Raw genomic sequence first — 27,736 nt, 5'->3', positions numbered from 1 at the left:
CCAGTGACTACAGCAGTGGACAAGTATTTCTAAAAGGCTGCTAGAATAAGAAAATTTTTTATAAGAAAGACACATGCCAGTTCACCTATTATGCCCCAACCTTTTTTGGGGGGGGGGGGGGGGGGGGGGGGAGGAACCTAATTTTGTTTGTTCGCTACGCTTGCAAATTGGCAAATTTGGACCTTTTTTTTGGACCAGAAATACATAAAAAACTATTTCTTTTCGCTCACATTTTTGGCCTTTGGAGACTTTATTTTTGGTGTGGCCCGGGTAGGCAGTGGGGGTGGGCGAACGCCCCGCCCGCCTACACCCCTGAATAAACAATATTGATATCGCTTAATTACTAATTCTGTATTGTGCAGTAAAAACAATTGATGTTGACGTAGGTTTGTTTTAATCGTATTTTAATGTATGTGTTAAATTTATAATGTGATAATATAATATTAATAATGAGATCTCAGAAAAAGTAACTGACCCTCCTTAAATAATGGCCATTATTCAAAAAGGGGCGATTGTATTACAAATCTGTAAAATGCGTTGGAAGCAGAATTTATTTCTGCGCATTTTAACACCTTATTTGATACGATAGCCCAGAAAACAATAAAACACCGGTCAATTTAATGTAGTGAGGTCCAGATTTCAAAGTTGCACTTACATCCCGGGACTTACATACACATTTGTACAATACAAAAACACTCAGATATCATTACACAGATTTCCTTCCATTATGCTGAATACAAAAAAAAATACAATTTACTGCAACTTTCATATCTTGGGTTACATTGATTTAAATGTACGCTGTGACGTCAATATTTAGTCAATTGCTACAAATGAGATGTCAAAATGTGCAGAAATAAATTCTGCTTCCGACGCAAGTTACAGATTTGTAATACAATCGCCCGTTTTTGAATAATGGTCATTATTTAAGGGGGGGGGGGTGGTTGGTTGCTTTTTAAAGATGTTTATATACATACCTATAAGTGTGTTTGTCAATATGAACAATAAAAGTTTTATAACAATTTTTAAGCTGGTGTTTTTAAATCTCGTGTTGTTACTTGTTTTGTAGTTGCCTATGTTGTTTTGATAATTATTAAATAAAATGTTAGAGGTGTTGCAATAATTATGTGTACCCTGGGGTGGTGAATTCTCAAAATGGTCTTCCAAAAATCTTTGCCCCCCTTATGACGTGCCAAAAACACTTTGCCCTTGTGCCAAAAAATCTTTGCCCCCCCCCCCTTACAAATGCAAGACTTTGGGGAACCTGAATTTTAAACCTTAAATTGTCTTATACTGCGTGTGCAGCGAGTAGCAAATTTTGCATATTTGAACGTGTTCCTAATGTTTCCCTACGCCTTTTAGGGCGTAATAATTATAGAAACGGTGCCCAAAATATCTGTGCCAAAAATCGCTTGCCCCCCCTTTCGACCTGCCAAAAATGCTTGCCCCCTCCCTATTGGCCTGCCAAAAAATCTTGTCCCCCTATAAATTCCCCCCCCCCCGGGGGAAACATAATTATTACACCACCCCTTAATAACTGGTGAGTTACCTATACTGTGACACATGTAGAATCATCGGGTCCGAAAATGACTGACAAATTAGAATGTACCACAAATGAACCACTCAGATCTAGATAAGAGTGGTTTTTAACTTAGAAAATATATACACTCAGCACGCCAGTGACTACAGCAGTGGACAAGTATTTCTAAAAGGCTGCTAGAATAAGAAAAATTGTAATGCTATTTTCTTGCACATGCTGAGGAAGCCTAATTACCTTTTTAAAATAGCCGAGTGGGAGGGTTTTCAATGAAATATTTTCTGTGTAAAAACTGAAGCTTCAGATGTATAAAAAAATATTTGAATATTAACTGCACATCATATATGACGATTCGTGATACCCAATGGTGCTACAGTTAATGTGGTTTAGAAAACAGAATTTTATTTCAATTTTATATACGCCAAAATATTTTCTGAATTTAATGGAAATGAACACAGAATTGATGGTGAAAATTGTATGTACATTTTACATAGGTCCCAACTAAAGATTACTATTTCGTCATTATGGGAATCTAATCTTTTAATATCTGAAAGAAACTTTGGGGACCTACGTGGACTTCTACTATAAAATGCAAAAATCCAGACCGTGTATACACGAAAAAAGGTAGGCTCCATTATACTGACTCACACGTATATAGGAGTAGCATGTCTGCACGTGCAGCCCAGCGAGTCAAAATCGATGTAATGTATTGCCTATATGAGAGGCCCATTTATTGTCGGATTTCTGTATGTAGAACACGCAGTTATCAACAATTGAGCGCTATACACATTAATGTTTTTAAGCAAATAAAATTCCAAAATATGGTACGTTTTCTGTCTTTGCTTGTCACGTGGTAGGCCTATGTTGAAGTTGCGATTATATGTCAATTTCAAATAAGTTTCAATTTAGATACCAATGTAGCCTGCATGGAAATTAGCCTACATGGATAGCTGCCCTCTATATATGCTAATTTGCATAACAATTAATTTATGACTGTGGTGGTGTGCTCCTTGGGCAGTAGTGCTGTGCAGTACATAATAGTCAGCACCAAGGACACACTTAACCACCATCTTCTCTCCCACTGCAGGTATGTCAAAACAGTTTATTTCGTTTACCGTATTTTACTGCTTTTGTTTGATTTCTTCTGAAAGTCAAGCTCATTTTTGGATATTACCATGTCCAAGGTTTCATGTTCTGGAATTTGGTGAAGATCGTAATAAGTTTCGGACTGAATTTTATTGCCTAAAAGTTCTTCAAAAGTTTTCCTATTCACAACATTTCTTAAATTTGTGTGATAAGCTATCATTATGGAAACTATTCCTAAACATGATGATATCTGATTTTAAAGGTATTGAGTTAAGATTATCACTTAGATGTTCATGATATATTGTACTAACACAATTTAAGATTTGCATGTAATGTTTTGAGAATTAATAGTTGATTTGATTCAACCCGGGATTCAACATGTTTAAGCTTCTGAATTATGAAACTTTCCTGTGCGTCAACAGATGTCCAGAGATTTTCTCAAAATTATTCACATATTATGTTTGATATTCTCATTTTCTCCAAATTTTGGTGTCTTTGATTTAACTCATAATTGAGTTATTATTTTGTGAACTTTGTGCTTGAGCACATATTAATAAGCTATAATACATGCAGGTCACCTTTTATGTAGATGTCCATGATACTTTTAATAGATAGAATTGGTGTAACATACTCGGTGCCACTCAGGGCAAATTAGGGCATTTAACAAAGTGTTCTGAAAGGCATGTGACATAAATATTTTGTTATTCTATCTGGAAATGAGAGTATCATACCTTGTACCTTTAAGTTTACTAACAGTATTTTAAGTTTCTGTAAAATTGACTGAAGGGGAATCATGCATGTAGGTCTTAATATTTTTGCCATTCATTTTGTGTTACGCAGCTCAAGCGAAACCAGTTGTACATTAAGGAGAGACTTGTATCACTAGTTTAACTTGGCATTGAAATGTACAGGGTGGAATACATAAATTATTTTCCTTTAGTCCTTTCAAACTATCTGGCCAATGTTTGAATAAGGACCATGTGCACTAAAAAAGAGGGGCATGTTTGCTTTGTTTCTCTGAGCCTTGCCATGTGTGTATAGGTTTTGTGTGAACAAAGGCACACCTCAATGATTTTTATTGATTGAGTGCTATAAATGCACATTGTTTATTTGTTTTGGCGATGCACATTGTTTATCTTAAATTATTGTTTATCTAAAATAATTTAGTTTTGGCTATTTCCAAAATGATTTTCTTCTTGTTTTTGGTCACTGTAGTTCCTTTTGATTTGTATTTTTAAGACGTTTGATGATACATTATGTTTATCGATTCCATCATGTGGGAATTATTATTATTAACGTATCATTAGTTTTGATAGTTACCTAGTAAAACTTTTCTATGTTATGATTTTATGTTTATTTTGGCGAAGTGTTTTATTATAACCAGGATTAGATTTGTTATTGCTCGTGCGTTATTTATGTTTCTGACTTTTGGTATACATGCTTTAGTTGTTATTTTTTCTTTTCAAATAGGCCTACAGGCCTACAGTTCATATTTTTACCAAATTTAGTCTTAACAAGAAATGTCTTTAAAAAGACAACACCATGGATGAAATTCATGTTTCATAATATTACATTGGAAGTACTTGGAATGCTAGTAATACCAGCTCATTGCGATACCGCACATATAAAACAGACACATGTGCACAACCAGAGAAGATCTGATTTAATCAGTTGAGCTGTTTTCAATGAGTGTTATCTTGGATTAATAGCTTTTAACGGGGGTTTAAGTCCTGCAAAGGTCGCGGTGAATTCTATTGTAGACATGACTGCATCATGATGAGGTAGGCCTATTTTGTCCTGTAGTCCCTGGCAACCCAGTCTGCTTGTGGTTCACTCGCAAACATACACGACAGAAACCGGCTGTGAAGGAGCCTCATGCACGTAAACAACTAGAACTAGCTCTAGTTCCTCGGCTAGGATCGAGGCGCGTAGCGCCGAGACGTGCAGCGAGGCGCGTAGCGCCGAGCAGAGGACTGGTGGATTTTGTAATGTCAGAGAGGGGTTGTCATGGTCTCATACAGGCACTGAACAAGTGCTAGTAAACAACTTCCTTATAACATTCTTAATACTAATTATGGCGTGTCCGTCCGTCCGTCCGTCCTCTGTCCGCGCGCTATCGCGTGCGCGCGGCTCACTAACGCGTGCTCGCGGTGCGCATCGCGAGCGTCCGCACGGCATCGCGAGCGTCCGCGCGGTGCGCTATCACGTAGTTCGCAGAGTACCAACGGGCGCAGTGCGAGCATCAGAAAGCATTACAGTGTGGCTAATCGTGCAGGTGCATCTGATCGGATCAATAGGCCTATTTTCTACACACACGTGCAGAGGCCTATTACTCAGAACATGGCTATTTCCAGGGTATTCTTTTGGGGGCTCATATGTGGTAGCAGGACAGGGCTTGGAAGAGGCGAACGATGGGTTTCAGATTACGGCCAAGTAAACGTCACAGCTACAAAACTACTAAGTTGATTATTGTGTCAAATTGAGTCTTCATCATTGAGAGACGTATATCATAGTTAGTTTAAAAGGTCAGGGCAGGTAGGCCTATCATAATGGGTAACGGGTGTTGCGTAATTAGAGAAAGTCCTATCACGAGAACCACCCAACCCGAGAACCGCGAAATCTAGTGTATAATAAAATCCGATTTTGAGTATAATAAAGAAAGTCATGCATATGCAAAATGAAGCAATTACCTATTGCTAACTTGGTAAAATGCATACTCGTAGCCCAATCTTGTACATCATAGCACCCAGTTTTGGTTTGTGGTTTCGAAATGTTGCAATTAAACATTAGTTCTTTCAAATATGAAACGCTAAAAAAACCCAAATCTAGAACAAAGATAGGCCCCTATAGCAAACTTTCCAAGATAGAGATGGACCCAAGACAAAGTACACCCAAATTAAGTGTCAATTCAGAATTATCCCACCATGGTGAAAAAAAAAAAAGGAGGGGCTATATAGTCAGCACCAAGGACACACTTAACCACCATCTTCTCTCCCTCTGCAGGTTGTCCTTGGTACTGGTACCCTACATCAGCAAAATTAACCTATACACTGTGAATGTGACTGTACTACATGTATATACAGGCCTTGCCGTTTGAGGCGAGCGATCGCTCTCGCTCGCACAAACTCGAGTTCTAGCGAGCGTTTTTTCACTCGCCATGGACACTAAATAGGCCTATCACTCGCTGCGAATCTCCCAAAATCAGCCATCGAATCAGCCAATTCAGCATTTAATCTGCTCGATGAAAATAGCCTTTTTGTCAATTTCGCGAACACGTGGTTTGAAAAAACACCCCTTTTTTGTGTGTTTCGCGAATCGCTTTTTTTCACCTGAAAACACCCTTATTTCGCGACTGAAATTTTCGACGAGCATGAATCCCGGGGGGATGAATACCCGCGGATCATGGAGTGCGGAGGCCTGGCCGTACGGTTAGTCGCGCGTGTTCACAGATGATGATGCAAACCGCACCGTAAATGGTATAGATAAAAACTAACAAACAGACAGACAAACCCGGGCAGACAAACAAACATGAAATATAAAAAATATACCAAATGATCTTTCTGACTCGTCTCATGCTAAGTCTATGATTTCCTCCTTCGTAATATTCATTAGGTTTAAAAATGCTATCATCAGTATATAGGCCTAACAAATTATATTCAACCTTTGACAATTTCTTTGTATTTTATAAATAAATACTAGCCTGAATCCATCTGGCCTCTAATGGCGGCGCCTTTTATTTACCCACAATCCTTCACGTTGACCGTGCGTAGTTGTTGAAAGACTGAAGGATCCAAACTAAATAAATACATGTAGGCCTACTATCTTGAGTTACAAGTTTACAAGTTTTATTTGTCTCTATGCCACCAAAACATTTGGTATAAGAGAGTTACAATAAGACATAATTATCATAACCTACAATATCATACAATATAACAAAAGTGTCCAAAAATAAACAAACAAACATATAGGCCTAGACCTATTGCAATGACATGATATCAGAATATGAGTCAATTAAACTTTTTCATAATACAATGACAAAACGTTACAAGTTTTGATAACTCATTACCTCTCTGACTGTTAAAAAGAGTGTTCATTTTGAGAGTGTTTGGTCTGGAGATGTAAGATTAATTGTTCTAGGAACAGCATCCTCTCTTCAGCCAGAGACGGACATTGGAAAAGATAGTGGAACTCGTCCCCAAGTTGAGCATTTGTACACAAAGGGCATATTCTATTTTGCCGTTCAATGCCCTGGTAACGCCCTGTAACGATCGGTATTTTACTGTTATTACATCTAAATCTACAGAGTCTGATACGGTCGCGTTGGTTGAGGATGGTGAGATATTCTTCAAACTGAAGTTCTGTCTTAAAAATTCTGTAATTAGTACAAGAACTTTTGGCATTTACTTCAGCATTCCATTGTTGTCTAGAGATATCGACAAGCCTTTGACCAATAGTATTCTTAAGCCAAGATTGATTAACCATTTCTAAATCCATGTTCCATAAATATGAGAGACCAGTGTTGTCAAGAACAGACTTAAGTTTTGTCAGCCACGCTGATTGATAAATTCCCTTGTCATATAAAGCCCGTGTCAGCCTGTACACCATGCTTGAAAGCTTGCTGTGTTTACTATTGGCTAGTTTATAGGGGCCTACCAGAACATGACCATTCTTTTGTCGATAACAGTACTCATTCCACACCTTCCCAATTCACCATATACCATGCAATTTGTAGTATTGCGTTTGAGTCTTAAAATTTGTTTACAAAACTTCAAATAAAGTTGTTCAATTTCAGAAATGTCACCAACCGCCCAAATCTCACAACCATAGAGAAGAATAGGTTGGACAAGTTGATCAAACAGCTCAAGTTGAATATCAATAGGAAGGTCGAGTTTGTTAGCTTTTGAAATTAAACTAAACATTGCTCGTCATGCCTGAGTAATCTGTTTGTTAATGGACTTCTTAACATTGTTGTTGTAGTTAAACCTAATTCCAAGATAGTCAAAGTTATCCACATTTTCAATTAAGTCCTTACCAAATTTGAAGTTACAACACTTTCTCACTTTGCCGCGTGAAAACACAACTATCTTCGTTTTGCTAGTATTAACAGTAAGATGCCATGCTTGGCAATAGTCAAAAACGGCGTAGATCAGAAGTAGATAGCGGAAAAACTAACAAGCAAGCAAGCAAACAAACAAACCAAAAAGAAGTTACTAGTATGATTATTTAGTAGTGTGCGCCCGTAAAACAATCCTTCCATATAGACTTGATCCACCAGTCCTTCAACTGCTTACGCACGGTCATCGGGTTGTGCTTGCAGGTGAGGACTGGTAACGATTGCGTTCGAAAATTGGAGCATTTATTAGCTCATGAATAATTAATTAGTTCTTATCACGTGGTCACAGCATTTCCTTTTAAGGATGTTATAATTTATTATGAATGAAATATTTGCATTGTTTACTATAATCATGACATTTGACATGAAATTATAAATAAATAAACAAATTTGTATTGCCTGAATATTTATTCATTCTAATTTCACACATCATTTTCCAGGCCGTTTTCCATGCATTTTTGAGTTGTCACTCGTCTCCTCATGCTTTAGCTCTTTGCAAAATATGCATTGTTTTTCCTTTTTTCCTTCATCATTTAATACGCACATGGGAAATTGAAAAAAAAAAAAAAATTGATTGTAATACAATATTTCACTTTTTTTACTGTTTATTTTATTAATTGTTCAACTGTCTTGATTCACGTGTATTTTGTTTCTATGATATGACCAGTGTGTTTGTTTATATTAGGGGGCTGTCATTTTCTTCGAAAGGGGGTGGGTCATGAACCCGGGTCATGAATATACTGGGGATCATAGAATTTTTAGACCAAAAATAGAGGGGGTTATAATTTTTACCCCAAAATAGAATAGAAGGCTGATGACACAAAAGTTGCCCAAGCTGCGCGTGCATTCTTTCAATTTACGCTCAAAATGTACGTACAATCTTTAGTTAATTCAAAATAATATATAATTCAAATTTTTTGCCCGCTCCGCGCACCTTCTTTACGCTTTTTTAACCCTATGATCAAAATTTTAACATGCTCCACACACTTTCTTCACATTTAAGTTTTGCATGCCTCGCGCCTTACTAGTTGCGGTGATGAATAATTTGTTGTCAGTCTGTGTAGGCGGGAGGGGGTCATAAAACTTTTCGACTCGAGATAAGGGAGTCGTAAAAAAAATTAGCCCGCAATAGGGGGTCATAAAAAATTTACTTAGATTATACTGTTTGTAAGTCATGTATAAATGTGCAGTTGGGAGTGGGCCTAGGGCGGTGCGGGATTGGTAGTCAGTATAGTGTAACGGATGCGGTAGTCACAATGTTACGCAACATACGTCACACAACTTACGTGACGTAACTTACATTGCGTAACTTAGATTGCGTTGTTAATTTACGCAACGTGACACCCCTTTACGTTGCGTTGTGCAATTTACGTTGCGTTGCGTTGTTAAGTTACGCAACGTAACTTACGTTGAATAACTTACGTTGCGTAACCTAAGTTACGCAACTTACGTCACACAACTTATGTGACGTAACTTACGTTATGCGTTGCATTGTTAATTTACGCAACGTAACGTAACTTCACGTTGCTTTTGCGCAACTTACGTTGAGTAACTTCACGTTGCATTGCGTTGTAAAGTTATGCAACGTAACTTACGTTATGGCATGCAACATAACTTACGTTGCGTTGTTAATTTACGCAACATAACTTCGTTGCGCAGCGTAACTTCACGTTCGCGTAACTTACATTGCATTGCATTGTTAAGTTACCCAACGTAACTTACAAACGTAACTTCGTTGCGTAACTTACGTCACAATGTTACGCAACTTACGTTCCAATAACGGTAGGTACACGGCTAGGCTGTAGACTACAGCAAGTCATGCAAGTGTAACACCATGCATACATAACGATACGATGTGTGTATAATAGGTCCAGTCTTAGACTAATGTGTGTATGCGTGAGACGTGAACTACGGCAAGTATAATGCCCTGATGGTACGATGCATGAGGGCCCAGCCATAGACTACGGTAAGTGTAATGCCTAAATGGAGAAATGCATGCAAGGCCCAGCCGTAGAATTAAAAAAGGTTAGGTATAGGATTACATGTACCGTACATAGTCATGGTACTACTACTACTGTTAGGCCTAGCATGACCAGTATTTTGTCCTACATTCATGCAAAACATATCATGACAGGCTAGGCCTATCCTACTCACATTTGAATACTACTTGGTGCTAAGCCTAAGCCATGAAGCCCGAGCCTAGGCATGCTATGCCTAGTCATAATTTTGGGACTCCGTTTTTGGATCGAGTCTCGTCTTGTAAAATTGAGTGAGATCCAACCCATGATTTGGCATGAAGACATGAACTTACCTTTTTTAACATGAAGAATACCATCCATTCGATTTCAAGTGCAGTGCAGCGTCTGATGTACATGATGTAGGACTAGGACTCGTGCAGTTGCACAGCAGTTCTCGGTGAGGCAAGTTACCGTGTATTGACAGGTTGGTACAGGTTGGTACATGTTCAGCAGTCAAGTGGCTGTGCCATTTGAGTGCAGCACAGGCCTACTGACATGACCGACAGTCCGGCTTATTTCATTGTACTTCTACTTCTACGGTTCTACTATTGCCAAGCAACCAAGGAGTGTTGGACAGTACCAGTCAGATCATCACAGTGGGCATGGCCGTTGAATTTCTTTGTCTGTCTTGACTTTGAGACCGTGCATGACTGAGTAGCTTTCTGGAATCTGTAGTATTTACATGCTTTAATAGCCCGTGCCTAGGCTGCACTGACAATGAATAACATACAAATCACGGTGTACAATCCATGTAGTTGAATCAGGCTGTTTGTTGAAAGTGCACATCCAATTCATGAACATGGTAGGCCTATGCCGGCATGGCCGGTGTGAATTGAAATCAAGAAAATGCTGATCGCCGAATACATGGCACAAAAATGCCTCCTATTTTGCTCTAAAACAACCGATGACTTCAAATAAACAGTCTAAAAGATCACCAGCAACGTCACCTTCAACTTCTCCAGCCAAAGTTTCAGCATTGACAACTTGGTTTGAAATTAAACATATTTTGATGTTTTTCCTATGGACGGTTACACAGACAAGCTGATGATCTGTCTCTGCTCTGATTTCTCACAAAAAAATGTTATTTCATGAATATTCATCATGTATCAGCTGCCATATATGGCCGTACAACAAGTATTGTGCAGGCGTCAACCATATTGAGCTACTGCGCATGCACGCAGGATCCTGCGTAAAAACAATACAATACAAAAGAATTAATCGCCCCACTTTTTTACACGTTGCGTTCTCAGGCCCCGAGCGAGAAACGGCCATTTTATTCCGCCATTTTGAATTGTTTCGAGATCGGGGCCGAGGGACTCAGGCTACCTTCCATACGGGAGCACACCACCAAATCACTCCGCGCGGAATGTCCCGGTAAAAACGAAATCTTTTTAGAGGTATTTTGGGCCTTTTCAGGCTTTTCTGAGCTTTTCTGTGGACTAGGTAAAAGAGAAGCATGTTATACTTATAGGGGCCTACATGAACTTAGATCTCCCATCCCAAAAAGTTGCAAAATACATTTTTTAAATAAAGTAGGCCCGTGGATTGAAAATGGCCAGAAATGAGTTTTCGGGAGGGTCGAAAATGGTCATGGTGCTGTTTAAACGCCCATATCTCAAAATATAATCAGAAGACAATCCGTACATTGAAATATATATTAAATTTTCATCAATTTGCAATCGATTGGTAGTATTTTCATAGTCAAATTAATATCAAACCCGGGATATGAAAAAAGTTTAAAATCGCGCAAAGAAAAGGGCGTGTTTTCACGTGTATTTCAATGGGACGCTGAATTGGTGGTGTGCGCCTACAGCGCCACCGCACAGCCAAAGCCAAACGTCGATGGCGAAGGACCTTTTATCCGAATTTAGCAGTGAAAAAAGTTCCAAACATTCTATATTTTGACAAATGTGTGACATGAATATTGTAAGTAAGAAGTAGTTGGAAAGTGACAGATTATTTGATAACCACTCGGTAAGATAAATGACATGATTTGTAGTCATGAAAAATGTACATGATCATGACAATTTATTGATGAGTAAGCATGTAGACTGCGGAACTCAGTCTTCCATGATAGTCGTCATTTATCATTTGGTCGTTATATGACTATCAGGGAGAGACTGAGTGGTTATGTAATGTACACGGAGGTGCATCCTTAACGTGTTGGTTACCGGTTTTAATTCATCTTCGTTAGCAATTACGCACACTTACTATTGTACTGAAATTGTCTCTAGTCGTATATGAGGTGATTACGGTTTCTTCTTGTTGATTCCATATTGAAATCAGATGATTATTTCTTACACATTTTAGGTATGAAATCGGTGAGCACGCCGAATTGTTCACTCGCAGTCGTCCATGTTTATCGCGCAATGGAGGGGGGGGTCACAACAGGTCAGAATTAGCATATTCATGATATTACTAATTCCACTCGTCTGTAGGGGATTTAATTGACTTGATTGACAAATCACCCAGACGGCGTAGGGCGATCCCAATTATACAGATTTTCCTGCTCGCAAGATGTAGCCTATATAAATATCGAGAATATTTTCAGGTTTGCAAATTGGGATCCGAAATATTTGACACCCGGGGGGGGGGGGGGGTTCTCAGTACAAATGCCATACGGGGACGTGGCGCAAATATGGGTAGCATTTTCAGCCTTTTGGTATATCAATGACCCCTTTTTCAAAGCCTATTTTGGTATATAAATGGGTCCTTTTTTCAAAATTTACCACGGATGCCCTACTTGCGGCCCTTATATACCCCTATAATAGGCCAACATGTAAGTTTAATAGTTCCCTCGGTACCCCAGGCCCATTTCCGTTTTAAATTTCAGTACGGTACCCTGGAAAATAACTCAATCAAAGGTGACATAAAAGATCTGTTAGAAAATCGCAGCCAGCCCCCATTGCCGCAAAAGCATGTAGCATACCTATTAAGAAGTGGTAGGGTCCACAGAGACCCGGATTGAAGAAGGTCATCACATGACCATCAGTGTTGAATTATTTGGCAGCTTCGCCGAACAGTGCGATCACGGCAAAAATATGAAACTACAAATTCGTCTTTGAACAGAAAGGATTCCGCAGATAATGGTAAATTTAGGATCATTGTAGACTATGAAGTCATTAGATAGTCGATCTTTATGTTTTGGTGTGTTACATGTTGTTACAAAATAGGAATTTCATTAACAAAACTCACAAGCAATCTCAACAACTTCCACATGGAGTAATTCGTGTTGTTTATCAGGGTCATAGGTCATACGACACATATTTTGTGTCTTTCCGCCCCTCGGAAAATGGCTTCTATAGTTAGTGACTAGTAAGCATGTAAGCTTAAAAATTAAAATAATTACAAACTGCAGTTTTTATCAGAGAAGAACGGCAGTTGTTTACATTTTGAGCCGAGATTTTGAGAGCGTGCAGAGCGTAAACACGGAAGTGGGGTTCTGATTGGCTGATTCAATCGTCATTTCATAACAACAGACTGATAAAAATGTGATTGGCTGATTATGTGTTAAATCGTGTGACGTGTCGTTGGTTGGCGCAGTTCGGTGCTCTTGAAGGGAACACAAAGCTCTGTGTAGGTCGCTAATAGTTTGTTCGGTATAAGGCGGAAAAATGAGACTCGTAATAACACTGAGTACATGACGTAAGAATGGCATGCCCGCAGTTGGTCGCAATGCTTACGCTAGCCTACTGTGTGTTGCGTAATGTGTGACTGGCGCACGCTTATGTGAATTTACACGAGCGTGAGTTGGGACTTTATTGACACCCGCAGTAACAAAAGCCAAATAATTTCCACCTTGTATAAACCGAAACAAACTTTAATAGGGCGCTAGCGTCAATCTGTACTGCCGTTCTTCTCTGAAATTAAAAACCCAGTGTTAATAATTAAGCTTACATAAGGCCCTTCGCACTTGATTATTAGTTTCCTGTTATTGAGTGTTAAAGATTTTGAAAAAGGGACGAGGTGACTTTGAGTTATTAATTATTAATTATCTATTATTTTCTTTATTTAGTTTGAACAGTTACAAGCAACCTTCAACTCATTTTGACAAGAGCGGGCATTTAATTATTTCACAACAATATTTATTTAGGTGGAGTTGTAGTTAAAAAGTTCCTTGTTTATTCATCATTTTTATTGTTGATATTAATTATTAAAGTCAGAAAAAGAAGTTGAAAGTTATTTTAATGTCCAAGAAAATCAGAAACAAAAATAAAATAATTAATTTTTTTGTGATTTTCAATTTTGGACGCAGGCGGTAAACAGGAAACTAATAATCAAGTGCGAAGGGCCTACATTGTAATGACAATGCAGTGAATGTAAACGTCATGAACCTCGCTGTATACTGTAAATGTAATGGCAAAACCTTGTCTCTCACTTTTCGGTGAAATTCAGATTTTGTACTGATTTTGTAGCTATAGTAAGCCAGGTTTTATTACTTATGATCTGCAACAATAAACCCACCGTCACGTTATTTTGATAATTCTCTTGGTCCGCGTTGTTCCATCTATTGCACTTTCCCCACCTCTCACAGAGCCTCGTGAAATCCTGTTTGTACAGGGCCTTTCAGTTCAATTTCTCAGTGCTCACAGAAAATACCAATTTGTTCTTTGGTACTGTAAGTATTTAAAGAAATCAAACTTTTAGAATTGTTTTATTATTTATTTTACATGTAAGTCATGTTTTGTGATTTGAGTGCAACGGTAAGTGTCCCCTTCATGTCCGAGGGGCGAGATACAATGTAGAACAGCCAAATATCGGCAAAAGCAACCAATGGGAAGAAGCGATCTATCGCTTGTGACGTCATGCTGTCCGACAGAATATATGGTACCGGTACATGTATGACGAGGTTTGACATTACACATTTTGGCCAATAGTGAAAGGAAGTTATTTCTGTGTGCAACAGCCTTGCATCTTCAAACATCAAAACCATGAAACTCCATTTTAGTGTAGATTCTCTGTGTTATTAGTCATTGATGTTAAAATATCATGACATTAAGGTTTTTTCCCTTCCATTGACAGTGGCGTACCGTGGCCGCTCCTACCCCGGGGGGCTGAAGAAAATTCAATTTTGCCGCCCCTTCCTCAACAGCCCGAAAAGGTTGACCCAAATTTTTTTTCGGTGGTTTGAAAAAGTGAAGAGCAAAAAAAAAAGAAGATTTTAGGTGCTAGCTCCCTAAAAGCAACACATTTTGATGTATAGTAGGCCTACCATTTTTTCAAAAAAATGTTCAAATTTTTTCGCCCTTTTTTCATTACTAATTCGTTTTGCCGCCCCTTCGTTTTTTGGCCGCCCCCTGCTTTGAGCCCCCAAAGCCCCCCAAAAAAATATGCGCATGATTGAACATTTCACTTTTTGAGATATGAGGTTTTGTCATTACTGCGACAATACTCTCGAATACACTGGCTGTTTGTATTTCTGTGCTGGGCGTGGGATGTTAAGCTGAATAACAGTATGAAGAACTGTAAGTGTAAACAAATGTTACAGCTATTGGTATAAATGATGAGATGGACTTCCTGCTGTTTCTAATGTTAGATGTATATAGGGCTACTGGTGGTGGTTGGAACATCCATGAAATGTAAGGTTTGATGGAGTTTGTTTTTAATCCCGGTGTTGTAACTTACAATGACTATATGTAAGCATGATTGTTCCCAATTTTTCAGAAAAAGGGGTAATTTTAAAGGTATGTCCGATTGTCCGTGGACATACATGTTTGTAATATTTAAAAAATAGGGGTGTTTTTGATGACGGTGTGACCGGGTTTCCTTGAAATTTAAAAACAGGCTAAGCATGATCGTTCCCAATTTCCCAGAAAAAGGGGTAGTTCTAAAGGTGTGTCCGCGGACATACATGTTGATTGTTTGCAATATTTAAAAAATAGGGGTGTTCTTGATGACAGTGTGACCGGGTGTCCTCGAAATTTAAAATCAGGGTACCGTATTCATTCCAATGACTGATAGACGTCGATCCAGTGAAATAGCTGGAGGACTAGAAGTCCTGTGTAAACTTCCAATACATTTTTTACATCAGAAAAGCTACTAGAACATGTCAGGACCCATTTATAACATACATAAATTTTTCTCTAATAAACACCCCTAACCAAAAAATTAGGTAAACCATGGAAAAAAATAAGCGCCCACCCAAAATGACTTTGTTAAGCGCCCTGGGCGTTTATTAGAATGGATACGGTACATGTAAGCTTATATTATCCACACAGAGTTTATATTGCCTTAGAAAAAAAAAAAATTAATCAAAAATGTGTTTTTTGTTGTGTCCTTTTAAAATGGAAACAAAGTGGGGCTTTAGTAAAAGTGTCCTTGAAACCCCCGAAAGGGGCATTTTTTATGCTAATTTGTTCCTGTTTTCGTTCAAAATAAGGTTCAAAATTGCTGTTAATGTCCTTGAAAGCATGAAAAACAGGGATCATTTTTGACTGAAGTCGGAAGCAATCATGTGTTACACCTTTGATTGAATGGTAAGTGACAACACCGGGTTTATAGTAAATTACTTTTAAGTGTCTAGGAAATGAGCTTATTTTTTTCTTTTTCCTTTCTTTAAATCGGATAGTACGAAGGCTCCATTTCCCTGTTACCGGCTTTATGGTATATTTCACAACTGTACATCTCTCTCTTCAAGGTAGGTATTCCAGTTTATCATCTCTCTTTGCAAATTTAACAGCCTAAAGTATACGCATCACCACTTCCAGTTTTTATATAATTTCCCATATATGTGACATGATCTGATCCATGGGGCCAAAGGAGGTTTTTAAAAAAATTGAATTACTGTAATTATTACATTATACATACATTGTACAATGGGCTATCATTTACTGAAAACACCAAAGGTCTAGCTTACTTGGTTCTAAAGTTATGAAGTTTTTTGATGCCTATTTTCTTATGTATTTTATTGTTTTTTTTGCTCCAAATTTTGACCTTTATCTCAGTTTCAAATTTGCTGCCTTTGGCCCCCATCACTGATATTCAAAAGTATCTCATTTTGGAAAATGGATCTCATATTTGTAATCGTCTCAAATTGAATAAATTTGAGAAGCAATTTGAGATCCAATACAGTGGCGTGTCCAGGGGGGTAGCTTTGGGTGCTGAAGCCCCCCGCACTTTGTTAAAAATCATGTAAAATCAGCCGTTTTTTGGCGATTTTAGCCATTAAGCCCCCCACATAAATCTGAAAGAGGGGCTGAGCCCCCCCGCAGGAAAAGATCCTGGACACACCAGTGCAATATGAGATCCAATTTGAGTGACAAATTGAGATATAATCCACCCAATTAGGTTTTATTGGGTGCTAAGTTGCTAACTATTATAGTTGATGAAGTATGGTAGGGCCTACTGTATGTGTCTAGACTTCTCATGGTCAAGTATGGGTTTAATTGCTGTTCATGGTCTTTTTAGTATAAACAAGAGACCATTTAAGGTAAAGTTGATCTAAAAATGTGTTTCTTGTTCCTTTCTAAAACAAAAAATCAAGAGAATGTTTTTTCAAATTATTTAAAGCATCAGAATATCTCACAAACTTAATATCTGAATACTCATCGCAAACTCAATCACTAACAAAGGGTCGACTTATAAATTCTAGGAGAATAGTTGGTTTCAGGTTGTTTGCTACAAAAAATGAAAAGAACAACAGCTAATGTGGAAATAAAATTCATGCAGTGAAAACCGAACCAAAACCCTGATACTTAAATTGGAATGATAAATTTGAAGTATGTTTCAACACTGTGGTTTCAACAATAAGATGTTTCATAGTATATTTGACCTTGTCCTCTTGGCAGAGAAAATTCCCAATACTACTTCAGCTATTAAATTGGAGTAACTTGGCCTTGCTCTGTCAAAATACAATTTTGATGATCCCCAACTTCTTTTTGAAACACTTGGTATAGCACCAATGTATTTAAAGCACCAATTGGGTGATTATGGATCTCATATTGGTACTCAAATTCATTCTCAAATTGGGTCTCAATTCTATCTAATTTGAGATGATTTTCAAAATGAGATCCATTTTCCAAAATGAGATAGTTGTGCACAACAGTGCATGAACCAGATCGTGTCACATATAAAAACTCGTAAACATAACCATCCCGCCTGAAACATTATGTCGTAATCATGGCAATAGCAGCATTTATATTTGCACTAAATAGATCAACGATTAAAATCACACTTCTCCCAGGACAGTGGCGTGGCGTGGGTCATCATGGGAGGCATGACCATGATTGGGAGACACTGGGTCTTATATGGGGGGGACAAAGCCGATTTTCTGGTGGGATTTTCTAAATTTTGCAATCAATTGGGTGGGATCGGATAGCAACGTTTGCACCATATTTTTTGTTGGACATGAGGGCACATCAGACGCATCAAATTGCATTTTGAATATGAGGAATGTCCTGATATCAAATAATTTTTGATTTTTTGAAATTGCGATATAATACTTTATGGCAAATTATTTAAAATTGATATTTCTGACATTTAACAGTGCTCAAAGTAATATAAATCTAATGATATGTACTGGAGGAAATGCCGACCATCATTTGAAAATTTTGACTTTTCGTATAGAATTTTTGCTGAACCATGAAATGGTATCAGCCTATATGAGTGAATGTTACTAGCTTACTTACTTACTAGCTTACTTACTTACTAGCTTACTAACTGACTAACCATTTGGTCTGAAATGGACATATCTCTAAATGCCACGAAGGTATGACTCCATGAGTGGTGTCATATGAAAGAGGAAAACATAAAGAATATAATAAAAATATTTCCAAACGTCAGAGGTCATCCTGGGGTCACAGGGGTCAAAAAAGGTCATTTTAACCGAAAATGCTCCGATTGAGCTCAAATTTAAATGCAATGATCCTTATGACATTCTAAGCATGTTTAAAACATTTAAACATTTATTTAAGGTCATTAAGGGGTCATAAAGGGGTCAAAGGTCAAGTTTTTCAAAATGCTCCAATCGAGCTGAAATTTATATGCAATGATCCTTATGACATTCTAAACATTTTAAAAACATTTTAAGATTCATTTAAGGTCATTAAGGGGGTCATAAAGGGTCAAAGGTCAAGTTTTCTAAAATGCTCCGATTGAGCTGAAATTTAAACACAATGATCCTTATGACATTCTAAACATGTTTAAAATATTTTAAAATTCATTTAAGGTCATTAAGGGGCAATAAAGGGGTCAAATGTCAAGTTTTCAAAATGCTTCAATTGAGCTGAAATTTAAATGCAATGATGACAGTGGTATAGGCCTACCACAATATACTGCCGAAGCCACATGGTTCAGCTTTGGTGCGGTTATCGCTCTTGTTTCCTCAAAAGACTTAAAAATTTGAGATGTTTTGCGGAAAAAATTTATATCTGCAAATCAATACGAAAGTCAAATTTTTCAAATGATGTCTTTTCCTGCCAACTAGACATACACTTTAAGTACATATCATCAGATTTTTAAAGTTTACTTCAAGGACTATCAAAAATATGGGTTGGGGCTATATCCCCTACTTTTTGACATTTTTGAATCATGTAATCACCCCCTTGAATTTGTAGACAGTTTATGTTTAATTGTGATTTGTGGTTCACATTTTGGCACCATTTCTGCATCAAATTCATCATCAAATCTACACCCTTGGTGCCCTACAATTTTGTATGTTTTCAAGCCAAATGAAAAGCATGTAATTGCCTTGGTGCCCTTTGAAGTTTTTTTCTTCAAATTGCCTTGGATTGGCTGCCCTTTCAAATTCTCAATTGTGAGGGCTGGATTTCTTGGAAAATTGGTATATATCGAGGGCTTAGAGCAAGAACTAGCTGTGTCCACAATTACATGTTACTCATTTCAGCAACAAATGGATGGTTAATTCTGCCCTCTATAATATAAGGTAAGTGACCGGGTATGTATATGGTCACTTGCATCTAAAGTGACCATGCATATACCCCAAAGTCACTTGCATTTATTATGGAGGGCAGAATTTGTTGCCGAAATGAGTAACATGTAATTGTGGACATAGCTGGTTCTTGCTCTAAGCCCTCGATATAGCAATGGGTCCATCCTCTCTGTGATTATCAGCAGCACAACCTTACCTCAAACATCATCAGTATCGCAACAGCTGTCCACCCCACCCCATGTGTAAATAGTCTCAATGTCCCTTTTTTGTTCCATACATACAGATCAACACTGATGGGTCATTTAATATGACAATAAATACACAGGGTTACATGTATGGGTCATTCCATGCTAACTCAGCAAAGGGTGTACACCATACCTCATGGATGGTTTTCTTACACTGTAGTTTGGGTATGGATAGATATATATCAATGAGAAATGAAAAACCTGAACATTTGAGCCTCCAACTCCTGTTTTGTTTTCACACAGTGTTAATTTGAAATTTAGGGGGGCTCAGCATGAAATAGGTGTCGACCGTGTCATCGCAAAAAAGTCCAACTTTAAGGGGCAATTTCTCCCAAACTATACCACCTTTGAACATACTATACATGTAGAGAGCCTCTACCTGAAAACTTAAAATATTTTTTGTTCAATTTTTTTTGGATTTGGTAGATTAAGTACTAACTTAGTATAGGGCTGGCGCAAACAGGTCAGGCGATCGCCGCACCAGTTTAGAACAATGTAAAAAAAGAAAAGCAATTAAAATTAAATGAAATAAGTATGAACACTAGTACTAAAATCCCTGCACCCAATGCAACATAATTCTAGATAGTACCGTAACACAACCGATGGAGTGACCTGCGGTGGCGCTGGTAGTTAATTCCAATTGTCTTTGCTTTACTTCAGTTGTTCGGCTCAAAATTAAAAGGGGACATATCTGACAGTAAAAGCTAATATTGTATGGAAAAGAAATACTTATCTATTTTTATGGAAATATTATGGCTTTAATTAAGCACTATAGCCTTACTAATATAGGGCTTTTTGACTGATCCAAAACCATGCTATATCATACATATCCAGAGAACTGCTATAACCAAGTGACTGCTAATTCCCCAGGAAAGGCTAATGAAAGGTTCCAGCTTGGTGGTATAAAAGCTTCTTTTAGTTTTAAACAAGACCACACATAGATAATAATAAGGTATATAAAGTCTGCACAAAAAGTAACTCAGCTGTTATAAATACGCCTATAGATACAAAACTAATAATTGTTTTCACAATATTTCAACATAAAAAGAAGGATGATTTATTTACACACATTTTGATATCCCATTTGTCAATTTTTTTTCAATACTGACAATACAGCAGTGTTTTGAAAGAAAAATAAACCAATTTAAAAGTTGCAGTTATTTGTATTGATTTGAAGTAAGCGCGAAGATAATGGCGGGCTTTACGTGTTTACAGTGCTGGCATTATAACCATTGATTGCTGTAAACTGCAACTTTTAAATTCGAGTATTTTTGGTAAAAGCACTACCGTGTTGTTAATATTGAACAACATTTGACGAATGGGGTATCAAAATGCGTGTAAATAAATCATCCTTCTCGCTATGATGAAATATTGTGAAAACAATTACGGTAGTTTTGAATCTATAGGCATATTTATAACAGCTGAGTTACTTTTTGTGCAGACTTTACATACATGTACTACATAGGGATTTATGGACTTAGTCATTGTTCCGAATCTGTGGCATACTGACTGGGTTGGGGGTTGGGAAAATTGTCCCCCTTGAAATTGACCAAAATTTGCATAGACCAAAAGTACTACATCTAACCCAAGTCATGTATCTGAAATATCGCCATTTTAAATAATGAGAATAAATAATTAGAGAAGATGTAATAACTTATATTAAAGTATTCAGCTTTTTTTTCCCTTTCTTGATTACAGGTTTAATGTTTAGCAGTTTGAGCCACAATGAAGAATCTAAAGGCGTTTCGATGTCCCTACTGCCATCGCTACTATCATGACTGGAACTACTTCCAGAGACATAAACAAAGACACAAATCTGTTTTCCGCAAAGGAGCGTTATCATTACACAAAAAACGAAAGTGTCTGAAACATGGAAAGGCGTCTGCCCGATCCCTACTGGCATTTTTATCTACTTTGTGATGATTCACACAAGAAATCACAAGAAAGTTGCTCTGAGTCTGCTAAATATAAATGCTCATATTGCTCATATTGTCTTGATAATGAGCATAGCTTGCAGATTCATATGAACTCTGAGCATTACTGCATGTTTTGTCGGTTTCATCTTCCAACGGAGGAGCTGAAGGCCCATGTGAATAGCAAACACAGATGTAAATTCTGTAAGAATCTATACAGAACTTCAAGCAGGAGTTATCACCATGAATCCAATCACAAATGTAAACTCTGTGGGGATGCATGGATACCAAACTTGCCAAATCATTATGCATCTAAACATAGATTTCTCTTTAATTTCCATTTTAGTGCACATCATCGCGCTACATGCAAAATGGTGTTTTCCACCGAATGTACCCGAAATTGGCACCACATGAAATGGCATAATGCTGATTTTAAGCATAAGTATGTTTGCATATGTACCGAAGATTGCAATGTGGAAGTAGGTAATATAAAAGATCTGCTGGATCACGAGTTGCAATCTTTGCATTGCGTGCTGTGTGGAGAAGACTTTACATCACAGGAACAGGTCAAAACACATTGGATAGAGAGGGAGAAATCAGGTGGTGTACCAGAATATAATGGTGCTATTGCTTTCACAGATTTGGAAAGCCATGTCAGATTAAAACATGGTTGGGAGATGAATAGCTTGGAGAATCAGATGTCGCCTCTATATAACAACACTACATGTGAGAATTGCAATTGTAAGTTGAACACTGGTATACTATCAAAAGCTCACATACGTAGCAAACATCGTTGTCCTTATTGTAGAAACACCTTTGACTGTAACTTTTCTGTATTCCAGCACATTGAATTGGAACATTCGTGCAAGATTTGCCGCATACATATTTCTGCAGAAGCCATGAAATACCACCTTGAATCGGAACACTATTGTTCACGTTGTCAGAGCTATTACAAGAATTTGCAAAGTCACATGATTACACAACACCAGTGCCCTTACTGTATTGAACATGATAGTTTTGATGATTATGGCTATGCAACTTATCTGAAGCATATACAGGAATCGCACATGTGTACCTACTGCTTGAATTTTTTCCGTCAGAAGTTTTAGAACATCACCGTGAGTATGATCATCGCTGTAGGTTTTGTAATCAGTATTTTTCCATCAAAGACTTTGAGATTCACCGTGTGTCGGCGCATCCATGCCCCTATTGCAGTGAAAATGTTGCATATGAGAAATTATCAGCACATTTAGAATTGGCTCACAAGTGCTCTTACTGCAGTGAAATGTACAATGCAGAACAGATGAAATTGCATGTTGCCCAACAGCACAAATGTACCATCTGCCTCTGTCTTTTTAGCAAAAATGAATTGAGGGAGCACATTTATTCAAGGCACAAATGCGTATTATGTAATGATCTTGTCAACTACGATAGCTATGAACAGCACATTGACTCAAAACACAGGTGCGCGTATTGTCAGTTATTCTTTCAAAATGTGTCTGACCATATAGTAAAGTGTCACAAGTGCCCAATGTGTAAGTATATGTTTCTTGAAAAAAAATATATGTTGGCACATGTCAATGGTGCACATGTGCAAGATTCTCCATGTGAAGGCATGATTACTGTCTTAAAGGATATACTAGGATCCCAAATATACCATTGTGAAGACTGCTTTAGAGTATTTGATTCTGAGTGCAAAATGAACTTCCATCGCCTGACGTCGTCATCGCATAAATGCATAGATCAATTGGAATGTGCAACTTGTGAAACCGTTTTCGAAACACATGCAAAAGATCATACACTGAACAAAATCAAAAGACATGAGTGCATGAAAGGACACTGCGCTTTCAGCAAGACTTGTACGTTAGCAGCTTCAGATCCAGTTCAGCATTTAACCATCAGGTCAACAGAGTATCTGCCAAAACAAGCAGTGTTATCAGTCACATGCAAACACTGCCAAGTTGATTTCCCAGACATACATATGTTAGCATCCCATCGAAAGCATAATCATGCATGGCCATGTCCACATTGTCATTTGACTTTCCCATGGTTTCATGAATTAAAGCAACACCAAGATATTACTTACTTGTGTACAATTTGTGACAAGGAAGTGTCTTGCAAAGAGGAGCATATGCAAAAGGAGCACAAATCTATGATTGCTCATGGAGATAACATATTACCTCACAGGTGCAGCTTTTGTAACAGACGTTTTTCAAATGAAACCTTTATGGACCACTTCTTGTCAAACCACAAGTGTCATTTCTGCAACAGTTACCATACAACAGAGATGTTATCAGCCCATGTGGTGTCCAAACATCTATGTGTCTCCTGTCAGCGTGCATTTGAAGATTTGTTTATGCACATGGCTTTAGAACACAACTGTTGGCACTGTAATCAATTTTTCCAAACCAAAGAACTTCTCATAGCTCATGTGAATTCCGTTCATGTGTGCTATTATTGTTGTTTAAATCTTAAAGGTGCGGATTGTAGTGAGAACATTGATGTAGCAGTGGAGGACTCGGAAGCATCCTACAAGTGTTCAAATTGTCATTCATATTTCCCAGAATCCCTGATTGGTTGTTTTATGAACTCAACATCAGTATGTGCCTTTTGTGTTGAAGTTCTCAGCCATTTTCCTATCACACCTCAATTAGCAGGTCGGTGTGAATACAGGAATTGCCGCGCAATCCTGGCCGAGAACCAGCATGTAATACATAAAAGGATGTTTCATAAGTGTCCAGATTGTCCAAAGTTTTTCTCATGTGAAAAGGATTGTAGGTCACATGTTCAGAAACAGCACTCCCTTCAAGCCGCAAAGATTGATGATGTATACAAGTATAAAGAAGCGAACCCATACAAGAACAAAAATGTGGTAGAAACTTCAGCAAATGACAAAGAAACAGCTCAGGACATTAGTTTATATAAGGTGCCAGTACAGGATTCATGTGAGCAAACAGATAGTAATCTCATACATGTAATGCCCGAGAAAGTAGTGCAAGCAAATTATCAGAAGTCTGCAATTGTTGTCCTTCAAAACCAAAAGCAGAGTTTGACCAATACAAATCCTGTAGGTAACCCAGTTCAACAGAATCCAGTGTATCAAACAGTCATACAGAAACCAAAAGTGAATGAAATTCTTCAGAATACAGTACCGCAATTTGCCAATCAACAACCACGAATTGCAAGAACTATTCAGAATACATTTGACCAGTCTGTGCACCAATCATTGCATCAACAACAAGAATTGAATCCAATTCTACAGAAGCCATTGCAGCAATCATGGGAGACACTTGTAGTAAAGAGGCCAGCTCATAATTATAATACACGGCAGAAGTCAGTTAGTCAGAAGAATACAGTCCTTCAGAGTCCTGAGCAGCAATCAGCTGAATCTGTGAAAAATGAATTACCTGTAGTTGTGAATGGAGCAGTTCAAAGTCTAGAGCAGCAATCAGTTAAGTCAGAAACAACGGACTCAACCCACAGTCACATTATTTAAATGTGGAGGTTGCAAGCGAATAGCTCGCACCATGTGCCCGCTTATCAGGCATGTGCAGAGAAGTCACCATACAGGTTCTGTTGCAACATGTGGAAGCTGCGAAGCTTACCATTAATTAGCGAAAGTGAAATTGTTAAACATGAATTGTTGACACACCATTGTGTTTATTGCGGAAAACTTTTCACATTAAGGCGGAGATGATGAACCATTGGGCAGTTAGGGATAGCTATTTGATGAGGCCCTATAGCGTAACGAATGATGGAGAAGGGACAAGTCTTCAGAACGATGATGATGCACAGGGATTTTAATATCAAGCCCAATAGCGTACCGACCAAGGGAGGAGAGACAAGTCAGTGTAAGGATTCCTTCACATCTAGAGGGGAGTTGTTGGGCCATGAAAAGTCGGGCAAAATATAATGTCATGTAATTATAGCATAACGACCAATGGGAGGGGAGATAAGTGATGACAATGATGATGATGACAATTGATGTGGCAAGTCATTGAAGAGACAAAATAGCAACCCCATCATAAATAGAAAAAACATAAGTATTTTCGAAATAAAAGACGACCTTACGCTAGTTATACACGTAGTTCCTATCTTTTGGAGATTCTGCTTGGGTCCCATACTCAAAAAAGAGTTTACGAACGACATGTTTGTAAAGGCCCTCTGTGTGAAGATACACCTAGGTTCTGATGGGAACAGGCTCAAGCAGTACATACATAAATGCTCAATACAAGTCAGACCTAGAATAATTGTGACGTCCCATGTGAAAACCAGACACTTTTGGGCAGGATCGTAAATGGAGAAATAGCCAAAAATTTGCCCGGGGTGATTTTTTCACAATTTGAGTTTGTTGCGAATTTGTGATGTTATTAATGTTTAAAATATTATCTGATAGTTTCAGATCGGAATATATTCTGGCATCTTGTATTTTTTGAGACATTTTTTCAAGGTAACTCCTACTCTCAACATTGTCAATAATATTTTTAAAGACCGATATCTCAATTTCCCATTTTATAATACCATAACTTACAAACCCAATATCTTCGCTTAGGAATGTCCGATTTCGTTGAGGAAAATGGCTTTGTGGAGCAAAATATCTCTATATTTAAGATATATGTAAAAATCAAAATTGATAACCTGCCCAAAAGTGTCTGGTTTTGACATGGGACGTCACAATTATACAGTTATGCAGAATGGTGTAGAGTATCTTAAGGAATCGGATAGCAACGTTTGCACAGTATATTTTGTGGGACTTCACCTGAGAGCACATAAGATATAGAATTGCATTCTGAATACCAGGAATGTCCTGATATCAAATAATTTTTATTTTTTGAAATTTTATGGCAAGTTATTAAAACTTGATATTTTTGAATTTAACAGTCCACAAAGTAACTTGTATAAATCTAATGTACTTAAAAAGTGTATGTAGCTGGGATGAAAAGGACGTCCATCATATAAAAAGTTTGACCTTTCGTATTGAAGATATAGATTTTTCCCCCCCAAAACACCAAAAAAATGAGGTCTTTGGGGGAATTTGCGAATTTCAAAAAAATCAAAATTATTTGATATCAGAAACAATTGTATTCAAAATACAATTCGATAAGTGATGTGCTCTCAGGTCCCACAAAAATATGTGATAACATCGCTATCCGAGCCATTAACTACATGTAAAAGCATCAACGTTTGTACAGTAGCTATTGATGTGCTGAACATTTGGATATGAGGCCAGATTAGTTTCTTTGTGGAAAAAAGTCATCTTTAAGTGTGTGAGATAGTGAAAAGTAGGCATGAAGTGAATTATGAGAGTGTTTAAACAGCAAGTTAACAGTTCACCCTTACTGCAGAGTTAAAATTCTGGTGTGAGAAGGTGAAAGTCGGTCTACACATGTTATTGTTAAAGAGGAGATGAAATTCCTAGATGACCACAGTTTGGTATACTTACAATGTAAGTCCATATCAAATCAACCAGGGGTCCCCAGGTGACCCTCTCAGATTTTGATGAAATTCCATCAGAATAATCTTTTGTGGCCACAATGAACCCATACAAAAATTTGGCTTCATAGGCCATGTCGTTTTTGAGAAATGGCCCTTTGAAGTTTGGCCCGGACCCCCCCTTTTTGGCACTCGCGAGTGTCATTGGTGATTTTTACCAACTTTGGTGGCTTATAACTTCTTGTTCTGAACAGATATAAAGCTGCAATCTTGGATTCTAGCTAACCTTATGTCATATTTTCAGAATCTGGCTCTAAATTTCAGATATCTGCTTTCCTTTTTAAGTTATGAGCACTCAAAGTTGGTCATTTATTCAACCGCAAGTGTGATTTTGTCATGTTGGGGGTCCCCTGGTGCCAAAAATATGTGGTCATATGACTCAAATGTCATAGATACATTGTCTATAGGTACATATCTAAGCCCACAAGCAATTTTAAGCAAATCA

General features: G+C 37.8%; 1 protein-coding gene across 3 annotated transcripts; it reads left to right on the top strand.

Annotated features, from left to right (window-relative positions):
• The first annotated feature begins 1,448 nt into the window (after positions 1 to 1,448).
• Positions 1,449 to 25,687, top strand: LOC140137465 (uncharacterized). 3 transcript variants are annotated; one of them, XM_072159160.1, is made up of 3 exons: positions 1,449 to 2,621; positions 16,320 to 16,388; positions 21,584 to 25,687. In XM_072159160.1, exon 3 carries the CDS (start codon positions 23,084 to 23,086, stop codon positions 25,292 to 25,294), a length of 2,211 nt encoding a protein of 736 aa, XP_072015261.1. In that variant the 5' UTR covers positions 1,449 to 2,621; positions 16,320 to 16,388; positions 21,584 to 23,083; the 3' UTR covers positions 25,295 to 25,687. The 3 variants fall into 3 exon arrangements, with proteins under 3 accessions (XP_072015261.1, XP_072015260.1, XP_072015259.1); XM_072159159.1 differs by lacking the exon at positions 1,449 to 2,621 and adding an exon at positions 11,542 to 11,677; XM_072159158.1 differs by lacking the exon at positions 1,449 to 2,621 and adding an exon at positions 11,558 to 11,725.
• The last annotated feature ends 2,049 nt before the right edge of the window (positions 25,688 to 27,736 follow it).

This window comes from Amphiura filiformis, chromosome 17 (genome assembly GCF_039555335.1).
Source record: "Amphiura filiformis chromosome 17, Afil_fr2py, whole genome shotgun sequence".
In the NCBI taxonomy this organism is placed as follows: Eukaryota; Metazoa; Echinodermata; class Ophiuroidea; order Amphilepidida; family Amphiuridae; genus Amphiura; species Amphiura filiformis.
The sequence above is the reverse complement of the archived record's forward strand: the minus strand, read 5'-3'. Positions and strand labels throughout refer to the sequence as shown.